This window comes from Quercus lobata, chromosome 9, assembly GCF_001633185.2.
Source record: "Quercus lobata isolate SW786 chromosome 9, ValleyOak3.0 Primary Assembly, whole genome shotgun sequence".
Lineage (NCBI taxonomy): Eukaryota > Viridiplantae > Streptophyta > Magnoliopsida > Fagales > Fagaceae > Quercus > Quercus lobata.
The window spans coordinates 22,151,963-22,174,189 of NC_044912.1; the positions used below are offsets into that span (position 1 = coordinate 22,151,963).

The window sequence follows — 22,227 nt, forward strand, 5'->3', positions numbered from 1 at the left end:
TTGGAAATCTAAAGTCTCTCATATTCTTAAGCCTTGAAACAAATCATCTTTCTGGCTTAATTCCCACATCTTTAGGTTCTCTTAGAAAGTTAAATGTTTAACACCTGTACAACAATCAACTTTCTGGTACCATTCCTGAAGAATTAGGAAACTTGACATCCATAATTGATCTTGAACTGAGTAGACATCAGTTGAATGGTAATATTCCAATTTCCTTTGGTAGGTTGAGTGGCTTAAAAGCTTTATTCCTCCGTGATAACCAACTTTCTGGTCCCATTCCACCAGGGATCGGAAACTTAATGGAGTTGACTGCTCTGCTGCTGGATGCCAACCACTTCACTAGCTTTTTGCCTCAAAACTTATGCCATTGTGGGTCTCTCCAATTACTAAGGGCAGACAGCAACGATCTCATAGGTCCAATACCAAAAACCTTGAGAAACTGTAGAAACTTAATTAGAGTCCACCTTGAAAGAAACCAAATCTTTGGAAATATATCTGAAGATTTGGTGTCTACAAAAATCTACAGTACATGGACCTGAGTTACAATAGATTTTATGGTGAAATCTCACACAACTGGGGCAAGTGCACACAACTAACCACTCTAAAGATTGTTGGGAACAATATTTTTGGTCGCATACCACTTGAAATTGGAGACTTAGTCCAACTCCAATTACTTGATCTTTCTTCTAACCACTTGGTTGGGGAGGTTCCAAAGGAATTTAGAAAGTTGACTTATTTGTCGAAGCTAATGTTGAATGGCAATAAACTTTATGCTGGTTTACCCTTGGAGCTTGGATCATTAATAAATCTTGAGTATCTAGATCTATCCACTAACAAGTTTGGTAAGGAAATCCCGAGAAATATAGGGAACCTTTTGAAACTATATTACTTGAATACGAGCAACAACAAGTTTATCCTAAATATTCCAGTCCAAATGTGTGAATTAGCTCATCTGTCCCAGCTAGATTTGAGCCTTAACTCACTCGAAGGAGAGATACCTTCACAAATTAGCAATATGCAGAGCTTGGAGTTGTTGAATGTATCCCACAATAACTTCTCAGGTTTCATTCCAACTACTTTTGAAAAGATGCATGGCTTGTCGTCTGTTGATATATCCTACAATGAGTTGGAGGGTCCTCTTCCCAATAGCCAAGCATTTCATGATGCTCACATTGAAGCATTACAAGGTAATAAAGGATTGTGTGGAAACGTTACGGGATTGCAACCCTGTAAGGCAGGACATATCTCAAAGAAGGGAAATAAATCATTTTCCCTCTCTTGGGAACACTTTCACTTGTATTGGTATTCCTAGGAATATTCTTCATTTTAAAAGTAAAAGGGCAAAATCCACAAGAAAATCAAAACACATGCGAGGACAAGGAAGAAGTGTTTACAATATCAACTTTTGATGGAAGAACAATGTACTAGGAAATATTTGATGCAACCTATGGTTTTGATGCTAAGTTTTGCATTGGGGAAGCAAGATATGGAACTGTCTATAAAGCCCAGCTAATATTTGGAGACACATTTGTAGTTAAGTGTTGGGCTTTGTGGAGCCTAGTTTTTTGTTTGATCCGATTTGACGACCCGACCCGAATAATATTGCGTGGTTTTTAATGGGAGATTTACTAAGGCTTAGTTCATGGAGCGGATGTATATGTAAACTGACTTTGCCGTGATTAGGGTTTTTTTAAGATTGTAGGTTGTTGTTGCCACATTCTTGAGGGTGAGAGAAAAAGATTGTAGCCGCAATTTTGTACTCTGTATTCTTCCCTGAAAATAGTGAAATCCCTGCAACTCCGTGGACGTAAGCAAATTGCCGAACCACGTAAATATTGTCTTGTGCATGTGATTGTTTTTCTTTGGCGTGTGTTTTTCTCTATTTTTTGTTTCTCACAGATTGGGAATTCAGCGTACTTCCTTACATTAAGAAACTCACATCCTTGTGTGATGGTAATATTTCACAACAAAAAGAGTTCTTAAATGAGATAAACGCATTAACAGAAATCCGACATCGAAATATTGTGAAATTGAATGGCTTTTATTCACATTCACGTTTCTCAATTTTCATTTACGAGTACCTTGAAAAGGGTAACTTGGCCTCAATTTTGAGCAATGATGGAGGAGCTAAAGAATTGGACTGGAATAAGAGGGTGAATATAATCAAAGGTGTGGCACATGCTTTGTCTTACATACACCATGATTGTTCACCACCAATTGTTCATTGGGACATATCAGCAAAAATGTTTTGCTGGATTCAGAGTACGAGGCTCATGTTTCAGACTTTGGCACAACTAAGATTCTTAATCAAAACTCATCCAATTGGACTTCACTTGCTGGCACATATGGATATTTTGCACCAGGTAATGTACTTGTTTAATCAATATAGAACATAGATCATATGAATACATTGACATAATATTCTACTTTTTTTTAGAGCTTACTTATACAATGAAGATAACTGAGAAATGCGACATGTTTAGCTTTGGAGTTTTGGCTATTGAAGTGATCAAAGGTAAGCATCCTGGTGAAATCATCTCCATTCTATCTACTTCAACCGTGGAGGTTAATTTCTTGTTGAATGATTTGTTAGACATATGCCTTGAGGTTGAGAATCAACTAATACTCATCAGAAAGTTGGCAATTGCATGTTTGCATGTTGATCCAAAATCTAGACCAACTATGCATATGGTCTCTCAGATTTTATCAAGCTGAAGTGCACTTTCCAAGACCCATCATAGTTTGAGTAGGAAAAGCAAGGATATGAAATAAGACACAATATTCTGTTAAATTTATGTTGTTTAAGGCAATTTTTTGTTTAAGATTATGTAATGCCTAGATAACTACTAGTTGTTTAATTGCAAGCATTAATAATGCACTTCTAGTAACATAGATTTCAAGGCATTGTGATTATACATGTTTGATTAGCTATTGTTAGGATTTTTGTCCCTGATAGTAACAAAGTTAACCAACTCTTGACCAATTAATTAATTAAATTACTTATGCTTTAGATTTGAACTGAATAGCAACACATAAACATGAATTACACAAAGACACCAAAATGATGACCCGAGAAAGCCGATGAAACAAACTATTTCATAGTAAAAACTTGGGGGATTTAATCATCAATACCCAAGTCAACAAATCCACTAGAATATTATAAAATTGTGTAAGAAAAGATTAACCCTAAATCTAATACTACTTCTGGTAGAACTTACTAACGTGACCATACACAGCTTCAAGACTATGGGTTCTTCTATTCTCAACTTGTTGCATGTGAATGTATGCTCAGGACTCTGAGAACAGCTCTTAAAGATTTGTACTAGTAACTTGAATGTAAACTGGATGCAACAATTTCACTTTGATCATAGGATCTTTTGAATAAGCATAGGTCTCTGATTGATGCTTCAAGAGTGTTTGGAAAATTTCAGATTTGTGTATAATACACTACTCTCCTGTAGTCTTAGAAAACATGCTTTAAGGCTTGCTTATATAGTGTACATAAGATGCAAGTAGCTTTAGATAAATGGTTGACAAAAAATACTGAGAATCCAATCAGCACAATTCTCGATCAGTTGAGATATGCAATTAATCAGTCGACTTAAGTAACTCTCGACAGGTCGAGTTGGTGACAAAATCCTGTGCCATAATAGTCCAGTTTATGTTTCTTGATTCGTTTGAACCTTGGTTTGTCTTGTACTATGAATTACTTTGATATCAATTTAAGAGACAACCTAGATTATAACTATTACAAATGTTCATGACTTGTCAACCTAAAAATATGGACTTAACAATCTCCCCCTTTGACAATTCATGACAAAAAAATTTACATCAAAAGACTCATATACAATACAACCCAAAGAAAATTTATATCCCTACAAACTACACAATCCTAGGAAGTGGCATGGAGGTTGAATGTCTTGTGTAAAGATTACTTACCTTTTTCTCAAATACTAAAATAAAAGCATAAACGCATATTGATTACAATGATATATAGATAAATACTACCAAAAAAATAAATAAATAAATAAAAGCATGTGAGTCAACATAAGCAGCCAAATACCAATTGTTAACCAACAACCAAAAACTAAACATAAAGCATAGTGTATCAAAGATTTTTTTTTTAAAAAAAAGGTGCAAGTCCCAAATAAAAAAGAATAAGAGTTTTAGAAATAAAATAACATAATCAAATAAAAGTCTCCCCCTCAATGCAACATCTCCCCCTTTCTGCCATGATGGACAAATGGGTCACGTGTAACGCCCCAAACTCAGATAAGGTCTAGAGAGCATGAATCCTCACATGTAACACCCCGTTGATAGGGTTGCGCGGTCCCCTCTTTGGAACCTAAGGGTACACTCCCTTGTTAAGGAGCAACCTCTTTGGAACCTAAGGGTGCACTCCCTTGCTAAAGAGCCCCCTCTTTGGAACCAATATTGATAAACTCCCTTGCTAAGGAGCTACTAAATGTGAATTATCCCCTCCTTGGGACCGTCTCTCACAAAGGACTATCTTCGGTATAACCATCCCTTACTAAGGACTAAATATGATACCGTGCTTCTATTCACAACTTGCCATAGGGTTTCAAATCAATTCTAATAATGCTCACACAAAGTAGGTTTAAGAACAAATCAGTTTCAACCAAGACACATGCTTTCAAACCATTGTAAGTACAAATAATTCATATCAAATCATAAAACATTTCATGAATGGGATCCAATAATACTTCCTCAAAGTCAATCATACACAAGTCAAACCATAAGCTTTAGAGATGCATTATCACACAAGTATATGTATACAAAGTGCTCATCCCACAACATTTTCAAAGAAACAAGTATACAAGGTTTTCTCAACATCTACAGAGTGCGCAAATATTTCTTTATTATAAGTTATAAATATAGTTTGACGGTCAAAACCATCTTTATGAAACCCGCCAAATTAGTAAATACCACTTTCCTTATGCATCCTGCAAACCAACAACTTTGTGCTCTGAAAAGGTCATTGATTAGAACCTAGCAATTACAAAAATATCAATTCACACGAATCACTGCTGTAAAATCTGGTCTAATGCTTTAATTAATAGTATAAATCTCGAAAATACTAATATTTCCAAATATTCCATTAATTATTCACCTTCAGAGTGAATATCCAATTGTTCTAACCTATGAAATTCCAAACTCTAACGTTTAACACACACACACACCTCTCTCTCTCTCTCTCTCTCTCTCTCTCTCTCTCTCTATATATATATATATATATATTTGCCACAACATGCACATTATTCACCTTCCCTATAGGAACAATTTCACTCTTAAATGATTTTCTAGAAGACTCAGTTTAAAATTCATTATAGTTTTTGAGAAGGGGCAGTGTTTTGCATGTCATCAAAATGTTAAAGAGGGGTAGGTTGTTGCCCCTGTAGACTAGTTTCCGAACTACATTACCTATCAATATGTTGGTTTTGTAGGATTTAGTTATTTCATATTCTTTTCATTTTGAGGCCTGGCTACCTAGAATTAGCCATAAACGAGGCCTAGCTACCTCGAATTAGCCATAAATTTTCTTCTTGTTCTGGTGTTGTGTTCAGAGAGGGTGATATTGTGTATTTGTTCCAGAAGTGCTCTAATGCTTTTGGAAATTATATTGTCATGACTAAACTTAAGGCTAGGGGTCATAGGAGATTGGTGATCATACTAGAGGGAAAGGTGATGTATGGGTGGAGGGGGTTCGACTTTGAGCTATAGAGTTTAATAACACCCAAAAAAACCAATGAAAATCTTAGATGGGAAGAAAAAGCAGTTGTAATCTAATGTGAATGTTTCTCGTTCTTTTGTAGCAATTATTAAAGGAGAGAAGCAGAAGACTGTTGTGGCTTCGGATTCTAGGCCTCTTGCCATTGACAAGTGAAAAAGGTATCATTGGAGATCCTTTGTTAGTTGTAAAAAATCCAGTGAAAGCACTACATGATGAGAAGGAAAGGAGCCAGAAAATTTTTCTAGAGGGGAAATCGATGAGCAGTGGTGAAAGGCAGGTTTAGAACATTAAAATTCACCTGAAATTAGTGGAAAATTTTCAAACAAGGTCACCATTACGATTTGATTCAAAATCAAAAGGAAAGAAGGTGCAAAAATCATAGGATTCCCAAGTATTAAGGAGGGGATTGACGATTGTGTGCAGTGAAGGAAATAAGAGGCGGGTTCGGTGGGGTTTCCATAAAGGAATAGACAAATTAGTCTATTCAGCTGGTCACTCACAACACAATCCTAGATGGACCAAGGAGTTTTAAAGACAACAAAACAAACAGTGGGTTCAGTTAAGCCCAGTCAAAGTAATAACCTAGGCCTGTCTCAAGCCCAACTAAAGGTTGGATCAGCCACGTCACTCACAACACATACCCAAATGGAACAAGGAGTGTTAAAAACAAAAGAACTAATTGAGGGTTCAGTCAAGCTAGTCACAATAATAACATGGGCCTACCTCAAGATCAACTAAAGGTTAGGGAAGTTATTATGGCCCATGATAATTGTGAAATCTAGTTGGATTTGGGACATTTTGTTATACCGTTTGTTGCCCATAGTAGTTGGGAGCAAGAAGAATCCTCAAAGGCAGTAGCATCATGATCATGCACTAGAGTTTTATCACTTCAGCAATATTCTTCGAGTCAATTGAAGCAATTGAGTAGAGTGATTGTCTCGGCTGGGTGTTTGGTGTTTAGGTTGAGATCAGATTTGGTGGGAAGTACCTGGGGTGGTTTTGCCAAATAAAATAAACGAAGTTTTTATTTATTTATTTTTAATATTGGGGTTATATTTCCATAAAAGAAATCCACCTACACAATATTGAGGTTATATTTCCCTGACTTTTTTAAAAGAACACTTGCTATACAAAAATTGCAAGAAGTGAGATTTCATAGTGTTTCTATCTTCTTCTTTTTTTTGAGAAATAGTTTTTCTATCTTTTATTAATAATAATAATTAAAAAAAGTGATATTTCAAAGTGACCCAAAAAAAAAAAAAAAAGTGACGTGGTTGTCATAAGCAAAATACATAATTTAAAAAAAAGAAAAAAAAAATCAGGTTGGTGTATGGTTGTCATAAACAAAATACATAATTTAAAAAAAAAAAAAAAAGGAAAAAAAAGAAAAAGAAAAAGAAATCACGTTGCTGTAAAATCATTGTTTAGAAAAGACACACACAATATCATTTTAAGACTAAAAAAAAATAGAAAAAAAAAGAAGAAAAGTCAAAACCCTACCTCCTAGACCCTAGTTCCCTCCCTCTCCCTCTCACTAAAAACAAACGCCCCCCCCCCCCCCCTTTTTCCTTTTTTGATCCCATGCCTCCCTTTCCCTCTCACTAAAATACAAACACTCTATTTCACTAAAGAAAACTAAGAAGAAAAAAAAAAAAAAAAGCTCTCACCTCTATACCCTATAGCCCACATATTTTTCAATATCCCTCCATTGTTCACTCTTTCTTTCTCTTTCTACCAATCACAGTCAAACCCAAAAGGTCAGTTTTCTTAAATCCTTATATTTTGATTTATTTTGTTAATGTATATAGTGGATTAGTAAATGGATTTGTTGGTTTATTTCCTTCATCTAAATTTTGGGATTGGCTTAGATATATCTCTTTCATAATATATAATCTCATATTGTAGCCAAAGTTAATGACAATTTGGTACTAGTAAATAGTGTAATGTTTGCGTGTGTATTGGTGGCCCCAGCCAATCTATTGATTAGTCTTAATTATATGCAAGCACCTACTACACATGTTTGTTTTTTTAGAATAATCAACATTAATTTTTTTTTTTTCTATTTTATTGAGGTTTTTGAAATAAGTGACAAATTTGCTCATTATAGTTTTCAATTAATTGCTATTCTTGGTGCATATATAATTTTATGTGACTTGTTGTGGTGATGGATATATTGTTAAGAGTGATGGAGATGTACTATTAATGTGGTTATTGGTGGCAGATGTATTCATGGAAATTCTTACTCACAAGAGAACTACAAGGTTCTTATCAGTAGTAAGGATTTATGATAATTGCAATGTTTGTGTCGGAAGTAAGGATTTATTTTTGATGTTTTGTCATTTATCATGGTGATTGTGTTAATGTTTTTAAATGAATATATTTTAGTTAATTCTTTATTATTTGCTGTGAATATAAAATTTTGCGTACTTATAATTTTTGTATATTTATTCAGTTTAATTTGAAATATTGCAGAACAATGTTAGGGAGGAGATCATATTGTGAATAATGACAAAAGATGACTTTAAGGAGGAAGGTGACTCTCAGATTGAGGAAACTGACTCAGATGATAACTGATCTTCCAATACTTATGCTTTCAAGTTTCATGAAGGATATAATTAATATAGCTTTCATGTATTATTGAACATCACGCTATTTTGTAGACCCTTTGATATTTTCATTTTTATTGCATTATTCACTTATTAGTTTTGAACAATTATGGATTTGTACTTGTTATTTGAATGGAGAATTTTTTATGAGATGTATGTTTGTAATTTATATATTATTTATTTACTTTCATGTAATTCATGAGTTTCATTTTCAACAGAATTGTTTTGTCGTAATTAAAGTACTATAAACGGCCTTTTTTTTTTCGACAAAGCTATTTTGTTGCAAATAATGTATTAGTGACGTGGTAACTAATTTTTAATTATGGTCAAAGTTCGTTGAAAAAAAGTAAATGGTCACTAAGATTTTGCATTTTTGACAAAAAGCTAAGTATTTACGATGGCTTTTAGTCTTTGAAAAAAATACATTAATGATGCCTATAGTTTGTCGCAAAATGTATTTGGTCATTCAACTTCATCGTTTGAAATTGTATTTTTGATGGAAAATCAAGTATTTATGATGACTTTTAGTCATTGAAAAAATACATTAACGATGGCCTTAGATCGTCGCAAAATATATTTGGTCGTCCAACTTCTTCGTATGAAGTTGTATTTTCGACGACAAATCAAGTATTTATGATGACTTTTAGTCATCGAAAAAATACATTAACGACGACCTTAGTTCATCACAAAATGTATTTGGTCGTCCAACTTCCTCATATGAAGAAGTATTTTCGATGGAAAATATCAAGTGCTTACGACGGCTTTTTACGGTCGAAAATGAGTGTTAGCGACGGTCTTGTCGGTAATATAGTATTACCGACAAGGCTTTTACCGACGGAAGTCGACAGTCTTTTGCCGTCAGCACTACTAATCTGCGATGGCTTTTTGTGTTGTTGTGATGAACTCTAGGCGTCGCTTATAGCAATCTTTTTTGTAGTGGTTGATGTTGCTAGATTGGGCGATTCTATGGACTAATTCAATCTTCTATACTATTAGAGAGTTGATAGGTCGGATGAGAGTGACAGAATCAACAACAGTAGGTGATTGCATGGAGTCACAGGCTTTGGGGTTGGAGGCGTGGACAAAAAGGGGTAATTTAGAGCTGGTGGAGTCATATACTAAATTTAGGCTCGGATCTACCTCGTACTGAATGGGCTGGGTTGGGGGATGTTAAAGAAAGTGGAGAGGGAAGTCCTATGCTATGTACACCTTTAAACATAGTTGATCCATTTTTGCAGGACAATGATACTGGAATTTTAGAGATTGATGAAGGCAGATTGGAGGCATCCCGATGGGTTTAATATACAATCCATGGATTCAATAAATTGGTTGGGTTATTTGTGGACAGACATGAGCAACTATGTATTACTTTGTTTTTAAAAAATGAGTAGGAATTAGAGGCAGCTAGGGTGATGAAAAGGGGGGTTGTTGGTGTCGTGGGTGCCAACACGCGTCGTCGCTTGGGGAGTATGCCTCTGGGGAGTGGACCGAGGTGGAGAAAAGAAATCGCCACCTATTTTTTTTTTTTTTTTTCAACAAACAAAAATATCCAGACCTTTTTGAGTATCTGACTAATCCCTCAGGCATGTGTAGTCCTCCCATCCCACACATACTAGGTTATTACATGGAGAAATTCCATAAGAGTGGCCCCAAGATGCTGGCAAGAGGTTTTGAATCCAGAATCTCATAGATATGTCATGAGGCCTTAGGAACTACTAAGTTAACCCCTTGAAGTTATAATTTTCATAATAGTTGAATTGACAAAATTTTCACTAGTTATTATATGGCCAACATTGACTAATTTTTTTGCATGCTAATAACAACTTAATATTTTGACGATTCATTAAATTTTTATGATTTTTTTTTTATTCATGATTACTTGTTGATAGTTGTTCTAAAAATTGAAATATCAGGGCTAGTTTGGTAAGAGACTTCTAGTAAAGTTGTTTAAGTGTTGTGAAAATAAATTTGGGTTAAAAATACGTGTTGTGATATTTAAACACTGAAACCTATTGTTTGAGTTATATTGTTCGAGTTACGTTACCAAACAGACCCTCAATCTTTTGAAACACATCTTTTCGCAGAGAGGAAATTAGCAACTAATTTTCCATACGAATTTGAGCAGAGAGTCAAGGTGAAGTGGAATTTACGTAAAAGTTAAAACTGAATCAATTTCCTATACATGCGTGGTAACTTCCAAGTTCCACGTCTTACTTTTCATCGCATTCAAATGTCCAATGTCCCACATTCAAAGCTTTTTTCTATATATATATATTTTTTTTGTGAGTACCAACTAAATGTATGGGTAATTTGTGGGCCATTTGGAATAATTGCAAATGCACCAATTTTTCTAGCAAGCCTCTTACCAAATGTTCCACATTCAAAGCTTTTCTCTAATTTTTATTGTGTCTAGGAGAAAAGATCACTAAGAGGAAATATAAAAGTCTTTTTTTTGGAAGAAAAACTTCCAATTTTGACTTGACTTTTTGTACACATAGTTAGAAAAATCCAATCTTAAAGTAAGTAATTTGATTGGTAATTTGAAAAAGTTTTTTTTCCAAACTAGTTTGGAGATACACTCTCTCTTTCTTTTCATGTCTGTGTGCAAGAAAACCCCAAGAGCATTAAGCCACAAAACTACGGAATTTTTTTCTTCCTATATTGTCATTTACATTTATTCATATTCCTGATGTGCAGGTCAGATGCCATCTTCTTTTTTCCTCTTTGAATTTGTATGCTAAGGTTCATTTTTATTTTAGATGACAGATCAAGGTGTGTGAGTTTGGATAGTTTACTAATTTGAATAGGGATTGTACCAAAGAGTTCATTCATGCTTAGATCTAAGAATTGCAAGGTTGGGAAGAAGGGATTTGATACAATGGGATCATTGAATTTACAATTCTTCTAATTTGATCTTGTATCCCATGATACAAGTGTTCCGTTGGATTCTTTTTGATCTTATTTGACCTTGTATTTTTATATTTTTTGTGTTTTTAGAGGAGAGAGACATAAAAGTGGAACAAAATTACATATTTAATCTTATTTTTAACAAAGGTGGGTTACGAAAATCTAACTGGGCTAATCTCAGGTAGGTAAAATATTAAATTTTAAACCATAGATAAGCAACTTAAATTTTGGCCAAACCACAGGTGAGTAAGTTGTAATTTTCCCTTAATAAAATAAAGGAAAATGTTCGGCTCCAACCACCAACGGGAAGATGGCATGTGTCTTGGTAAGTGCATAAGAATAAATGTTATCTTTCTATTGGTGGTTGGGACAAATTTTATCCTAAAATAAATACTTTATGTAGCAATCTTGACTAAACTAATTTCTAAGGAGGCTAAGTATAAGGAGGTTAAAAAAAATGATATTTTTCACAATTTATTGCAGAGAATTTTTTTTTTTTTTTTTTGGGAGATGTTATTGTAGAGATTAGGTAGATCTTTTCTGATTGAAAAATAATTCCCTTTTGACTTTTGACCCCAATTACGGCTAATTACCAATTTTAAACAATTTCCATAGTTAAGTCCGATTAATTGATTAGCCAATAGATTAATAGCATGGACATGCACCACAAAATAGCAAATCCAACAAACTCACACACCCAATTGTGTTTGTTGAGGTTCGTTTCAATTTCGGTCTAATTCGACACTATAAAGTTCTTTATCCACTGTACATTTGTTAGAAATCTAGCTAAACCAGCAACTAAACCAGTGGATTTAAAGCAGATAATGCAGAAGATGACTTGTGCGACATGTAGCTTAGGCTCATTGATGTTTTCTACTTCAATTCGTATAAGTGTAATGTTTTATACATGTGCAGATCACGTGATTCTTTAAGTCCTTGATACACATTGGCGAAAAAACAAAACACACAAAAATAGTCCTGCTGTCAGTCTCTAATTGGAAGTTAGTGGGGTTAGTTATTTTCGTTAATACTGTATTTAACGGTAAGGAAGGTTGTTAGATTCGTTTTTCTGTCTTTGCTTAGTCTCTTTTGCTCTGTTTCAAGTGTATATAGAGCACCTTGATGTATTTTATTCCGGCTAATCAATAAAATTACTCAGCAAGTTTCTTGCACAATAGCTCTTTAAACTACAATTTTTGGTCTATCTATCTCTAATGACAATGACATCTTGCAGACAAGAATTGTTACCATCAGTTATTGACAATTGGCTTGCAAACAAAGCGCAAACTATAACTAAAATTTTTCCATCTACCCTTTTATATGCCTCAATTGGAATATAAATGACTAAAACAAAAAGATCACCATTAATCTCTTTTTTACTACATTTGAATTATTTATGCATATACCAAAATAGCCAATCAAAAATACAATCACAATGCCCTTAAATCTGTGTTTCCAGCAGCACATTATTAATACTTGTACGTAATTAAAGATCTGGTCAGCAGAATAAATTTGACAAAATATAGTGTCCTATAAAATTTATATTCTTTCATGTTCTTTCTTGTCCTAGTCAGAGTCGGACTGTGGATGGCTCTAAGAAAGTGCACTTCAGCTTGATAACACCCGAGAGACCATGTGCATAGTTGGTCTAGATTCTGGATTCGCTCGCAAGCATTCAATTGCCAGCTTTATGATGAGTATCAGTTGATTCTCAGCCCGCAGCATGGGAGGTGGAATGCGTAGGTCAAACAAATCTTTCAACAAAATATTCTCCTCCACGGATGAAGCTGATAGAATGGAGGTGATTTCACCAGGATGTCTTCCTTTGATCACTTCAATAGCCAAAACTCCAAAGCTAAACACATCGCATTTCTCAGTTATCTTCATGGTATAAGCAAGCTCTACAAAAAAAGAAGAATATTATGCCAATGTATTGATATAATCTATGTTCTATAATGATTGAAGAAATAAGTATATTACCTGGTGCAACATATCCATATGTACCGGCAAATGAAGTCCAATTGGATGAGTCTCGATTAAGAAGCTTAGCTGTGCCAAAGTCTGAAACATGAGCCTCATAATCTAAATCCAGCAAAACATTTTTGCTTGATATGTCCCTGTGAACAATTGGTGGTGAGCAATCATGGTGCATGTAAGATAGAGCATGAGCCACACCTTTGATGATATTCATCCTCTTATTCCAGTTCAACTCCTTTGCTCCTCCATCACTGCTCAAAATTGTGGCCAAGCTACCCCTTTCAAAGTACTCATAAATCAAAATCGAGTGTTGTGATTGTGAACAAAAGCCATGCAATTTTACGATGTTTCGGTGGCGTATTTCTGTTAATGCCCTTATCTCATTGAAGAACTCTTTTTGTTGTACAATCTCATCATCACACAAGGATTGGAGTTTCTTTACTGCCACTATGTTTCCTGATGTTAGAGTTGCTTTATACACAGTTCCATGTTTTCCCTTCCCAATACAAAACATATCATCAAAACCCTGTGTTGCTTCAATGATTTCCTTGTACATTGCTTTTCCATCAAAAGTTGTTATCGAAAACACTTTTTCATTGTGTGTGTTAGTCGTTTGATCTATATGAGGGTCCTTCCTATATCTTTGCGAAACGAGGAAAACTCCAAGAAACATCAATACAAGTGATAGTGTTCCAAAAAGAGGGAAAATGATTAACAAAAAGATTTTGGGTCTCGTCTTTGAGACTGGTCTTCCTACCACACAGGGCTGCAATCCTGTAACATTTCCACACAACCTTTTATTTCCTCGTAGTGCTTCTATGCCAGCATCTTGAAATGCTTTAGTATTGGGAAGAGGGCCCCCCAACTTATTATAGGATATGTCCACATATGACAAACCATGCATCTCTTCGAAAGCAATTGGAATAAAACCAGAGAGGTTATTGTGGGAGAAATTCAACATCTCCAAGCTTTGAAGATTGCCAATTTGTGAAGGTATCTTTCCTTCAAGCGAGTTATGACTCAAATCTAGCTGGGACAAATGAGCTAAATTACAAATTTCAATTGGAATATCATGGCAAAACTTGTTGTTGCTCATATCCAAATAGTGTAGTTTCAAAAAGTTCCCTATAATTCTGGGGATCGAGTTGTCAAATCTATTACTGGATAGATCCAGATACTCAAGATTTGTCGATGATCCAAGCTCTGGAGATATATCACCAGAAAGTTGGTTTCCATTCAACTTCAATTTCAACAAAGAAGTCAACTTCCCAAATTCCTTTGGTAGCTTCCCAACCAACCGATTATAAGAAAGATCAAGTACATGGACTTGAGTGAAGTTTCCAATTTCAGGTGGTATGCCACCACCAATACCATTCCCAGCAATCAGCAGGGTGCCTAGTTGCGGGCACCTACTCCAACTGTGAGAGATTTCACCATAAAATCTATTGTAACTTAGATCCATGTATTGCAGGTTTCTATAAACACCAAAATCTTCAGATAAATTCCCAAAGAGTTGGTTTTGTTGAAGGCGGACTCTAATTAAACTCATGCAAGTCTTCAAGGTTTTTGGTATTGGACCTATGAGATGGTTGTCATATGCAGAAAAGCTTTGGAGAGATCCACTTTGGCATAAGTTTTGAGGCAAAAAACCAGTAAAGTGGTTTGTATTCAACACCAGCGTTGTCAACTTTGTGAAATTTCCTATCTCTTGAGGAATAGGACCAGAAAATTGGTTTTCACGAAGATATAGAACTTCTAAGGAACTTAAATTACCCAAGGAAATTGGAACAGTACCACTTAATTGATTGTTGGCGAGATCAAGAGTAGTTATGGACTTTAAATTTCCAATTTCTGGGGGGATGGAGCCGTTGAGGTGATTTTCAAACACTTGCAACAATGTTAGCATTTCAAGGTTTACAATACTATAAGGAATGGGACCAGTTAAACTATTGTTACTTATATCAAGTTCAAGTAAATTGCTAAGGTTTCCAATTTCTGGTGGAATGGAGGCAGAGAGTAGATTATTATAAAGGGCCAAATAAGCCAAGTTGCTTAAATCGCCCAAAGATGCTGGAATGGAATTCAAAAGCACATTATCATTGAGATACAAGTGAGTCAGGTTGCTCAAATTACCTAAAGAAGCAGGAATGGAGCCACGGAGATTGTTGGCAAACAATAAAAGGGTATTGAGAGAATTTAACTGGCCTATTTCGGGAGGAATCGAGCTATTTAATTGATTTTCAGCTAGGGACAGGATCTCAAGATTGATCAGTAGGCCAATCTGCGGTGGGATTGCCCCCGAAAAGTTATTAAAGGATAGATCAAGAAATTTGAGTTTAGAGAGGTGACTAATTTCAGGAGGGATTGTACCAAATAGCTCATTCATGCTGAGATCAAGGTATGCAAGACTAGGGAGAGATGAGAATGGAAAATCATGAAGCGTACCTTTCAAGCCAGAGTTCGTCAAGTTTAATGTAGTAACACTTCCTGCTTGGGTGCAAGAAATACCGAACCAACTGCATGGGCTTGAGCTTGAGCTTGAGCATGTATTTTGATAGCTCAAAGAATTGGTTGCATTATTAGGAAGGAGAGTCCATGAAGGCAGGGGTGACTGTGTCTCATTTTGAAGACTAGCTTTCCAATTGAGTAGAGCATCCATCTCTGCCTCTTCATTCACAGAAAGAGATGCAACATCGAATGAGGAATGTAAGATGGCCAACGCGACCAGGGAAAAGAGGGAAAACACTTTTTTCAAGTTAGTCAATGCCATGGCTCTTTGTTTTACAAGTTGCAAACTGGTTCAGAATTCTATTTAAAATGTCTAAGTTCCCCCGCACTATTTACAGGTCCAATCAGTTTTGACGATGGTGGGTAAGAGAGAAAGGATTTGATACAGATTTCACACGGCAAGTACCATTACGTGGAAATTATCTTTACCAATTTGTTTGAAGCTCGTCAAAAAGCTATTCAAAAAGATAAATAAAACAAACATATATAAAAAAAAGTCATAAAGTTTAAGTCCGTTTGGATACAACTTATTTTGCTGAAAACTGAAAACATTATAGCAAAATAATTTTTAAATATGTGAATAGTGCCGTGGAACCTATTTTTAATATTGTTTTTTCTAAATAAAGTGGTTGTGGGTCCCGTGAACAGTGCACTTTGTCTCCTAAAAGCTGAAACGTGTGCATCAAAAAAAAAAAAGCGTTTATTTCGTTTTACTGTAGCGTGGGTCCCAGTGTTAATAAAACGCAAACGCTGAACGTGAGGAGAAAACGCAAATCCAAACGCTCACTTAGTGTGAAAAGAAAAAAAAAGTCATTAAGTTACCAAAAGAATGCAGAAAAACCGGTCTATGAATTTGGATTTGTTCTTCTTCTTCACACCAAGTGAGCGTTTGGATTTACGTTTTCTCCTCACATTTAGTGTTATTTTGCTGAAAACTGAAAACACTATTGCAAAATAATTTTTAAATGTGTGAATAGTGCTGTGGGACCCATTTTTAATATATTTTTTTTCTAAATAAAGTGGTTGTGGGTCTCGTGAACAGTACATGAACAGTGCACTTTGTCTCCTAAAAGCTGAAACGCGTACATCAAAAAAAAAAAAAAAAAAAAAAAGGAAAACGCTTTTTATTTCGTTTTACTGTAGCGTGGGTCCCAGTGTTAATAAAACGCAAACGCTGAACGTGAGGAGAAAACGCAAATCCAAACGCTCACTTAGTGTGAAAAAAAAAAAAAAAAAAAAAAAAAAAGTCATTAAGTTACCAAAAGAATGCGGAAAAACCGGTCTATGAATTTGGATTTGTTCTTCTTCTTCACACTGAGTGAGCGTTTGGATTTGCGTTTTCTCCTCACAATCAGTGTTATTTTGCTGAAAACTAAAAACACTATTGCAAAATAATTTTTAAATGTGTGAATAGTGATGTGGGACCCATTTTTAATATATTATTTTTCTAAATAAAGTGGTTGTGGGTCTCATGAACAGTGCACTTTGTCTCCTAAAAGCTGAAACGCGTACATCAAAAAAAAAAAAAAAAAAAAAAAGGAAAATGCGTTTATTTCGTTTTACTGTAGCGTCGGTCCCAGCGTTAATAAAACGCAAACGCTAAACGTGAGGAGAAAACGCAAATCCAAACGCTCACTTAGTGTGAAAAGAAAAAAACAAGTCATTAAGTTACCAAAAGAATGCGGAAAAACCGGTCTATGAATTTGGATTTGTTCTTCTTCACACTGAGTGAGCGTTTGGATTTGCATTTTCTCCTCACATTCAGTGTTATTTTGCTGAAAACTGAAAACACTATTGCAAAATAATTTTTAAATGTATGAATAGTGCCGTGAGACCCATTTTTAATATATTTTTTTTTAAATAAAGTGGTTGTAGGTCTCGTGAACAGTACATGAACAATGCACTTTGTCTCCTAAAAGCTGAAACGCGTACATCAAAAAAATAAAAAAGAAGGAAAACGCGTTTATTTCGTTTTACTATAGCGTGGGTCCCAGCGTTAATAAAACGCAAATGCTGAACGTGAGGAGAAAACACAAATCCAAACGCTCACTTAGTGTGAAAGGGAAAAAAAAAAGTCATTAAGTTACCAAAAGAATGCGGAAAAACCGGTCAATGAATTTGGATTTGTTGTATCTAAAGATACACCAAACACCCAGTCGAGACAATCACTCTACTCAATTGCTTCGATTAACTCGAAGAACATTGCTAAAGTGATAAAACTCTAGTGCATGACTATGATGCTGCTGCCTTTGAGGATTCTCCTCGCTCCAACTACTATGGGCAACAAACGATATAACTAAATGTCCCAAATCCATCTGGATTTCACAGTTATCATGGGCCGTAATAACTTCCCCAACCTTTAGTTGATCTTGAGGTAGGCCTATGTTATTATCGTGACTGGGCTTCACTGAACCCTCAATTAGTTCTTTTGTTTTTACACTCCTTGTTCCATTTGGTATGTGTTGTGAGTGATGTGGCTGATCCAGCCTTTAGTTGGGCTTGAGATAGGCCCAGGTTATTGCTTTGACTGGGCTTACCTGAACCCACTACTTGTTCTATTTTTTTTAAAACTCCTTGATACATCTGGGTATGTGTTGTGAATGACCGGCTGAATTACTAATTTGTCTATTCCTTTATGGAAACCCCACCGAACCCGCCTCTTATTTCCTTCACTACACACAATCATTAATCCCCTCCTAAATACTTGGGATTCCCATGATTTTTGCATATTCTTTCCTTTTGATTTTGAATCAAATCATAATGGTGATCTTGTTTGAAAATTTTCCACTAATTTCGGGTGAATTTTAATGCTCTGAACCTGCCCCTCACCACTGCTTATCGGTTTCTCCTCTGGAAAAATTTTCTAGTTCATTTCCTTCTCGTCACGTAGTGCTTAATTGGATTTTGTACAACTAATGAAGGATCTCTAATGATACTTTTTCCCTTGTCAATGGCAAGAGGCCTAGAATCCAAAGCCACAATAGTCTTTTGCTTCTCTCCTCTAACCACTGCAACAAAAGAATGAGAAACATTCACATCAGATTACAGCTGCTTGTGCATCCCATCTAAGATTTTCATTGGTTTTTTGGGTGTTATTAAACTCTGTAGCTCAAAGTCGAACCCCCTCCACCCACGCATCACCTTTCCTTTTGGTATGACCACCCATCTTCTATGACCCCCAGCCTTAAGTTCAATCACGACAATATAACTTCCAAAAGCATTAGAACACTTCTGGAACATATACACAATATCACTCTCTCTGAATGTAAAGAAATGTCTAGAATTATGATCTAACACCGTTTGCTCCAATTTTGACAACAACCAATGACAAGCTTTTTTTCCCATACAAACTGATCTCGAATAATATTGACCCCTCTCAAAAATACGTAACTCATATACTCTGTGTGAAGCTACTGCGTTTGTACACCTTAGGGTTTTGTAACGAAGTGTTTCTTGATCTTCATCATTTATACAGTGAAGAACTTTGCAGCCAAACAACAATCATTCAAGTTGCTGGAGTTAGTCACATACTAGGATTCATGCAAAGGAGTTAGTCACAGATTGGAGATTTATGCAACAAAGGAAAAAAGGCTACTACAATATCAAGTCCAATTGGATATTGGAGCGAAGGTTCAACTGTAGATTGGTGTTTTGGGATAGGCCAGGCTAGTGGTAAGATTTCTTATACTTGTAACCGCTTGATTATTGATTAGTGGATTTTTGGGAATGGTGACCTTAAATTCACCTGATAGGGTTTTTGCCTTGCGAGAGGATTTTCCCATTTGTCAACAAATCACCATGTCAATTTAAATTTCCGCTGCATTTAGTTTATTTGGTGATTTGTTGCTGCCTCCATGATTTGCATGTAATTTGACCTAATTAATCAACTTGGGTAATTGAACTAATTAACCGGGGTCAATCTCTCTTAACCCAACAAAAACTAAGTGGCGACTCCACAATATTTGTTGTATCTAAAGTTTATTGTGAACTCAAGTTTGGAATAAACTTGAGAGTTATAATATCTATTTTCATAGTGGATATTTTTTCGATCTGCCCTTGTGGTTTTTCCCTCTACACCGGTGGGTTTTTATAAGTAAGATTTAGTGTTCTTGTGTGGTTGAATTTCTATTGGTGCTAGCTGAATTTTTTATTCCATATATATTGCTATTGCTTAGTAGTCAATTATTTTAATTTACACAGACATTGAGGGAATTTAGGTTTTTTCCTCAACAATAGCAAACTTATTACCAAAACCATAAACAAGCCAAGACTTATCTTATTTTGTATCAAGCCCTAATGTTCATGAGATTGTTCATGAATATTTTTTTTTTCTTGGGCTAACTTGTTTATTAAATAAGTCTAAAACTAAGGCTTAAGCTTGGCTTGTTTATACATAAACATGAACAAACTTTTTCTCTAGCTAATCCCGAGCTTAGTTCATTTACAGGTCATTGTGTTGATAACTCATACAGCTATAGGCATGCTATTGGTAAGTGTAATGAATGGGTAACTAAGCCCAACTATCATGGTAAGGTTCATCTAGCTAATTTCGTTATCCATAGTACATTTGTTAGAAATCTAGCTAAAGCTAGAGAGGATTTAACTTAGCTATCCTTAAGGTAAAACAAATCCACTATAAGTGAATTGAAGTTTTTACAATAAGATTTAACCCTAAATCTATTACTACCTCCAGTAGTAACTTACTGACATGACTAAATGCAAGCTTCGAATCCACAGACTCCTTTTCTTCTTGGATTTTCACCAACACAAGCCGCCTTGCTTATGACTTTGAGATCTCACTCAAAGGTTTAGCAACACAAACTCTCCAATTTGTGACTCCAAGACCACCCTTGAAGGTTTAAATTATCAGCTATTGTTGATCTTGTTGTAGCAACTTCAGATCTACCGATTCTAATGGTATGAGAATGATTTCTGATAGTGACTTTGATAGAAGAAGGCATAATACCTTTTAGATCTCACAAGAGCACCTCCAAAGTCTTTCAAAAGCCTAAAAAACGTAGCTAGGGTTTTCCTTTATATACTAGAAGTGTTTCACTTGAAATCCAAAATGTTTAGGAAGAGTTTGGGCTGAAATAAAATTCTACAGAAATTTCATGTTTGCAATTTTCGTTCGGTCGAATTTCACTAGATTTGAACTCTTCTTTCTGCAGCTTATATTTTCTTGTGTTTTGACTTGTAATACCTTGATCATTGTCTAATAAACTATATAGACTCTAAGATCTATACCTAGACAAGTTTGTACTCACGGTTTATCAGTTGTTCTAAACTTTTAGAACTTAACAATCTCCCCCTTTGGCTACCTGTGACAAAACTCACATACAAAATGAAGTGCTCAAATACAAGAATAGCCCTATTACAATAAAATGCCCAATTACATCACAAATCCCAATCTAAGACATTAAACCTAAAAGTTGCTAGAAGAGGCAGAAGATCTTGATCAGAATGTACTTGTCTTTCCTAAAACACTCAAAAGAGCACATCACCACATATGTGGAAATAAAGACAGATAAACAACAAATAACAAATATGCAATAACAGCAAATAACAAACATGTAAACTAACTCTCCCCCAAAGTAAGATACATAAAAAAAAAATAAAAAATAAAAAATAAAAAAAACTTTTTATTTTCTCCCCCTTTCAAAGACAATTTCATCTCCCCCTAAATAAAACAGTTATAAACCTTTCCCAAATTTCATCAATTTCTCTCCCTTTTGGTCACGTATTGACAAAGACAACCCAATCAATAGGAAACCTGACCAAAAAAAAGTTGAGGATACACATGAAGAAAAATATTCTCTCTTTCAATATATGCAAACTTGACACTATGTGACCCATAAAAAAATCTCAATAGTAGAGAAAATATTTGCACATTTATTATCTACCATATCTAAAAAATATATATTTCCAATTTTTACCAGTTCACACATCAAGAAAGACAGCATATACTAACATGTATAGAACTCAAAAATTAATCAATCAATTTTTAGATCAAGTTGAGTACCCAGTTTAGTAAAGTGTATGCGTGATGTGCGTGAAAACAATGAGAGATATGACTGTAAAAATGCAAGATGGACAAAGAAAACAATGCAATGCATGTCCTAATCTATATGTGCAATGCATGAAAAGACTGATCGGTTAAAAACTTAAAAATTGAAAATTTTCTAGTTTCGATTGATCGAACATCAATCAAGTATTGATCAAGAGAGGTAGAGAGTTTTGAACACAAAAGCTCACATTTTCGATCAGTTGAGGGAGATCTTCAATTGGTCGAAACGGTTAAAAATTTTAAAACTTTGAAATCTGAAAATTTTATGCAGAAAAACAACTTGAAAGGATGTTTTTAAGACTCAATGTATATGAACATGATCCAGAAAAGTTTTAAAAGCATGATGCCTCTTAAATGCAAATATCAAAACCAATCAAGAAGTTAAAAATAAAGATTTTAAACTTCTAAAC

The 22,227-nt window shown here is 35.0% G+C and overlaps 2 protein-coding genes across 2 annotated transcripts; one reads left to right on the forward strand and one right to left on the reverse strand.

The window, feature by feature from the left end:
* Positions 1 to 529: 529 nt before the first annotated feature.
* On the forward strand, positions 530 to 5,905 carry LOC115961398 (MDIS1-interacting receptor like kinase 2-like). The gene is made up of 5 exons (XM_031080386.1): positions 530 to 1,187; positions 1,900 to 2,169; positions 2,262 to 2,363; positions 2,438 to 2,515; positions 5,835 to 5,905. Exons 1-5 carry the CDS (start codon positions 530 to 532, stop codon positions 5,903 to 5,905), a joined length of 1,179 nt encoding a protein of 392 aa, XP_030936246.1.
* Positions 5,906 to 12,489: 6,584 nt separating this feature from the next.
* LOC115959306 (MDIS1-interacting receptor like kinase 2-like) lies at positions 12,490 to 16,107 on the reverse strand. The gene is made up of 2 exons (XM_031077661.1): positions 13,246 to 16,107; positions 12,490 to 13,166 (listed from the first exon to the last, which is right to left on the reverse strand). Exons 1-2 carry the CDS (start codon positions 16,010 to 16,012, stop codon positions 12,874 to 12,876), a joined length of 3,060 nt encoding a protein of 1,019 aa, XP_030933521.1. The 5' UTR covers positions 16,013 to 16,107; the 3' UTR covers positions 12,490 to 12,873.
* Positions 16,108 to 22,227: the final 6,120 nt, after the last annotated feature.

Coding starts and splice junctions, on each gene's coding strand:
- LOC115959306 (XM_031077661.1), bottom strand. CDS start 16,012: ATGGCATTGACTAACTTGAAAAAAGTGTTTTCCCTCTTTTCCCTGGTC. Junction 13,167..13,245: donor ATATGGATATGTTGCACCAG/GTAATATACTTA, acceptor CTTTTTTTGTAG/AGCTTGCTTATACCATGAAG.
- LOC115961398 (XM_031080386.1), top strand. CDS start 530: ATGGACCTGAGTTACAATAGATTTTATGGTGAAATCTCACACAACTGG. Junction 2,364..2,437: donor ATATGGATATTTTGCACCAG/GTAATGTACTTG, acceptor ACTTTTTTTTAG/AGCTTACTTATACAATGAAG. Junction 2,516..5,834: donor GGCTATTGAAGTGATCAAAG/GTAAGCATCCTG, acceptor GTTCTTTTGTAG/CAATTATTAAAGGAGAGAAG.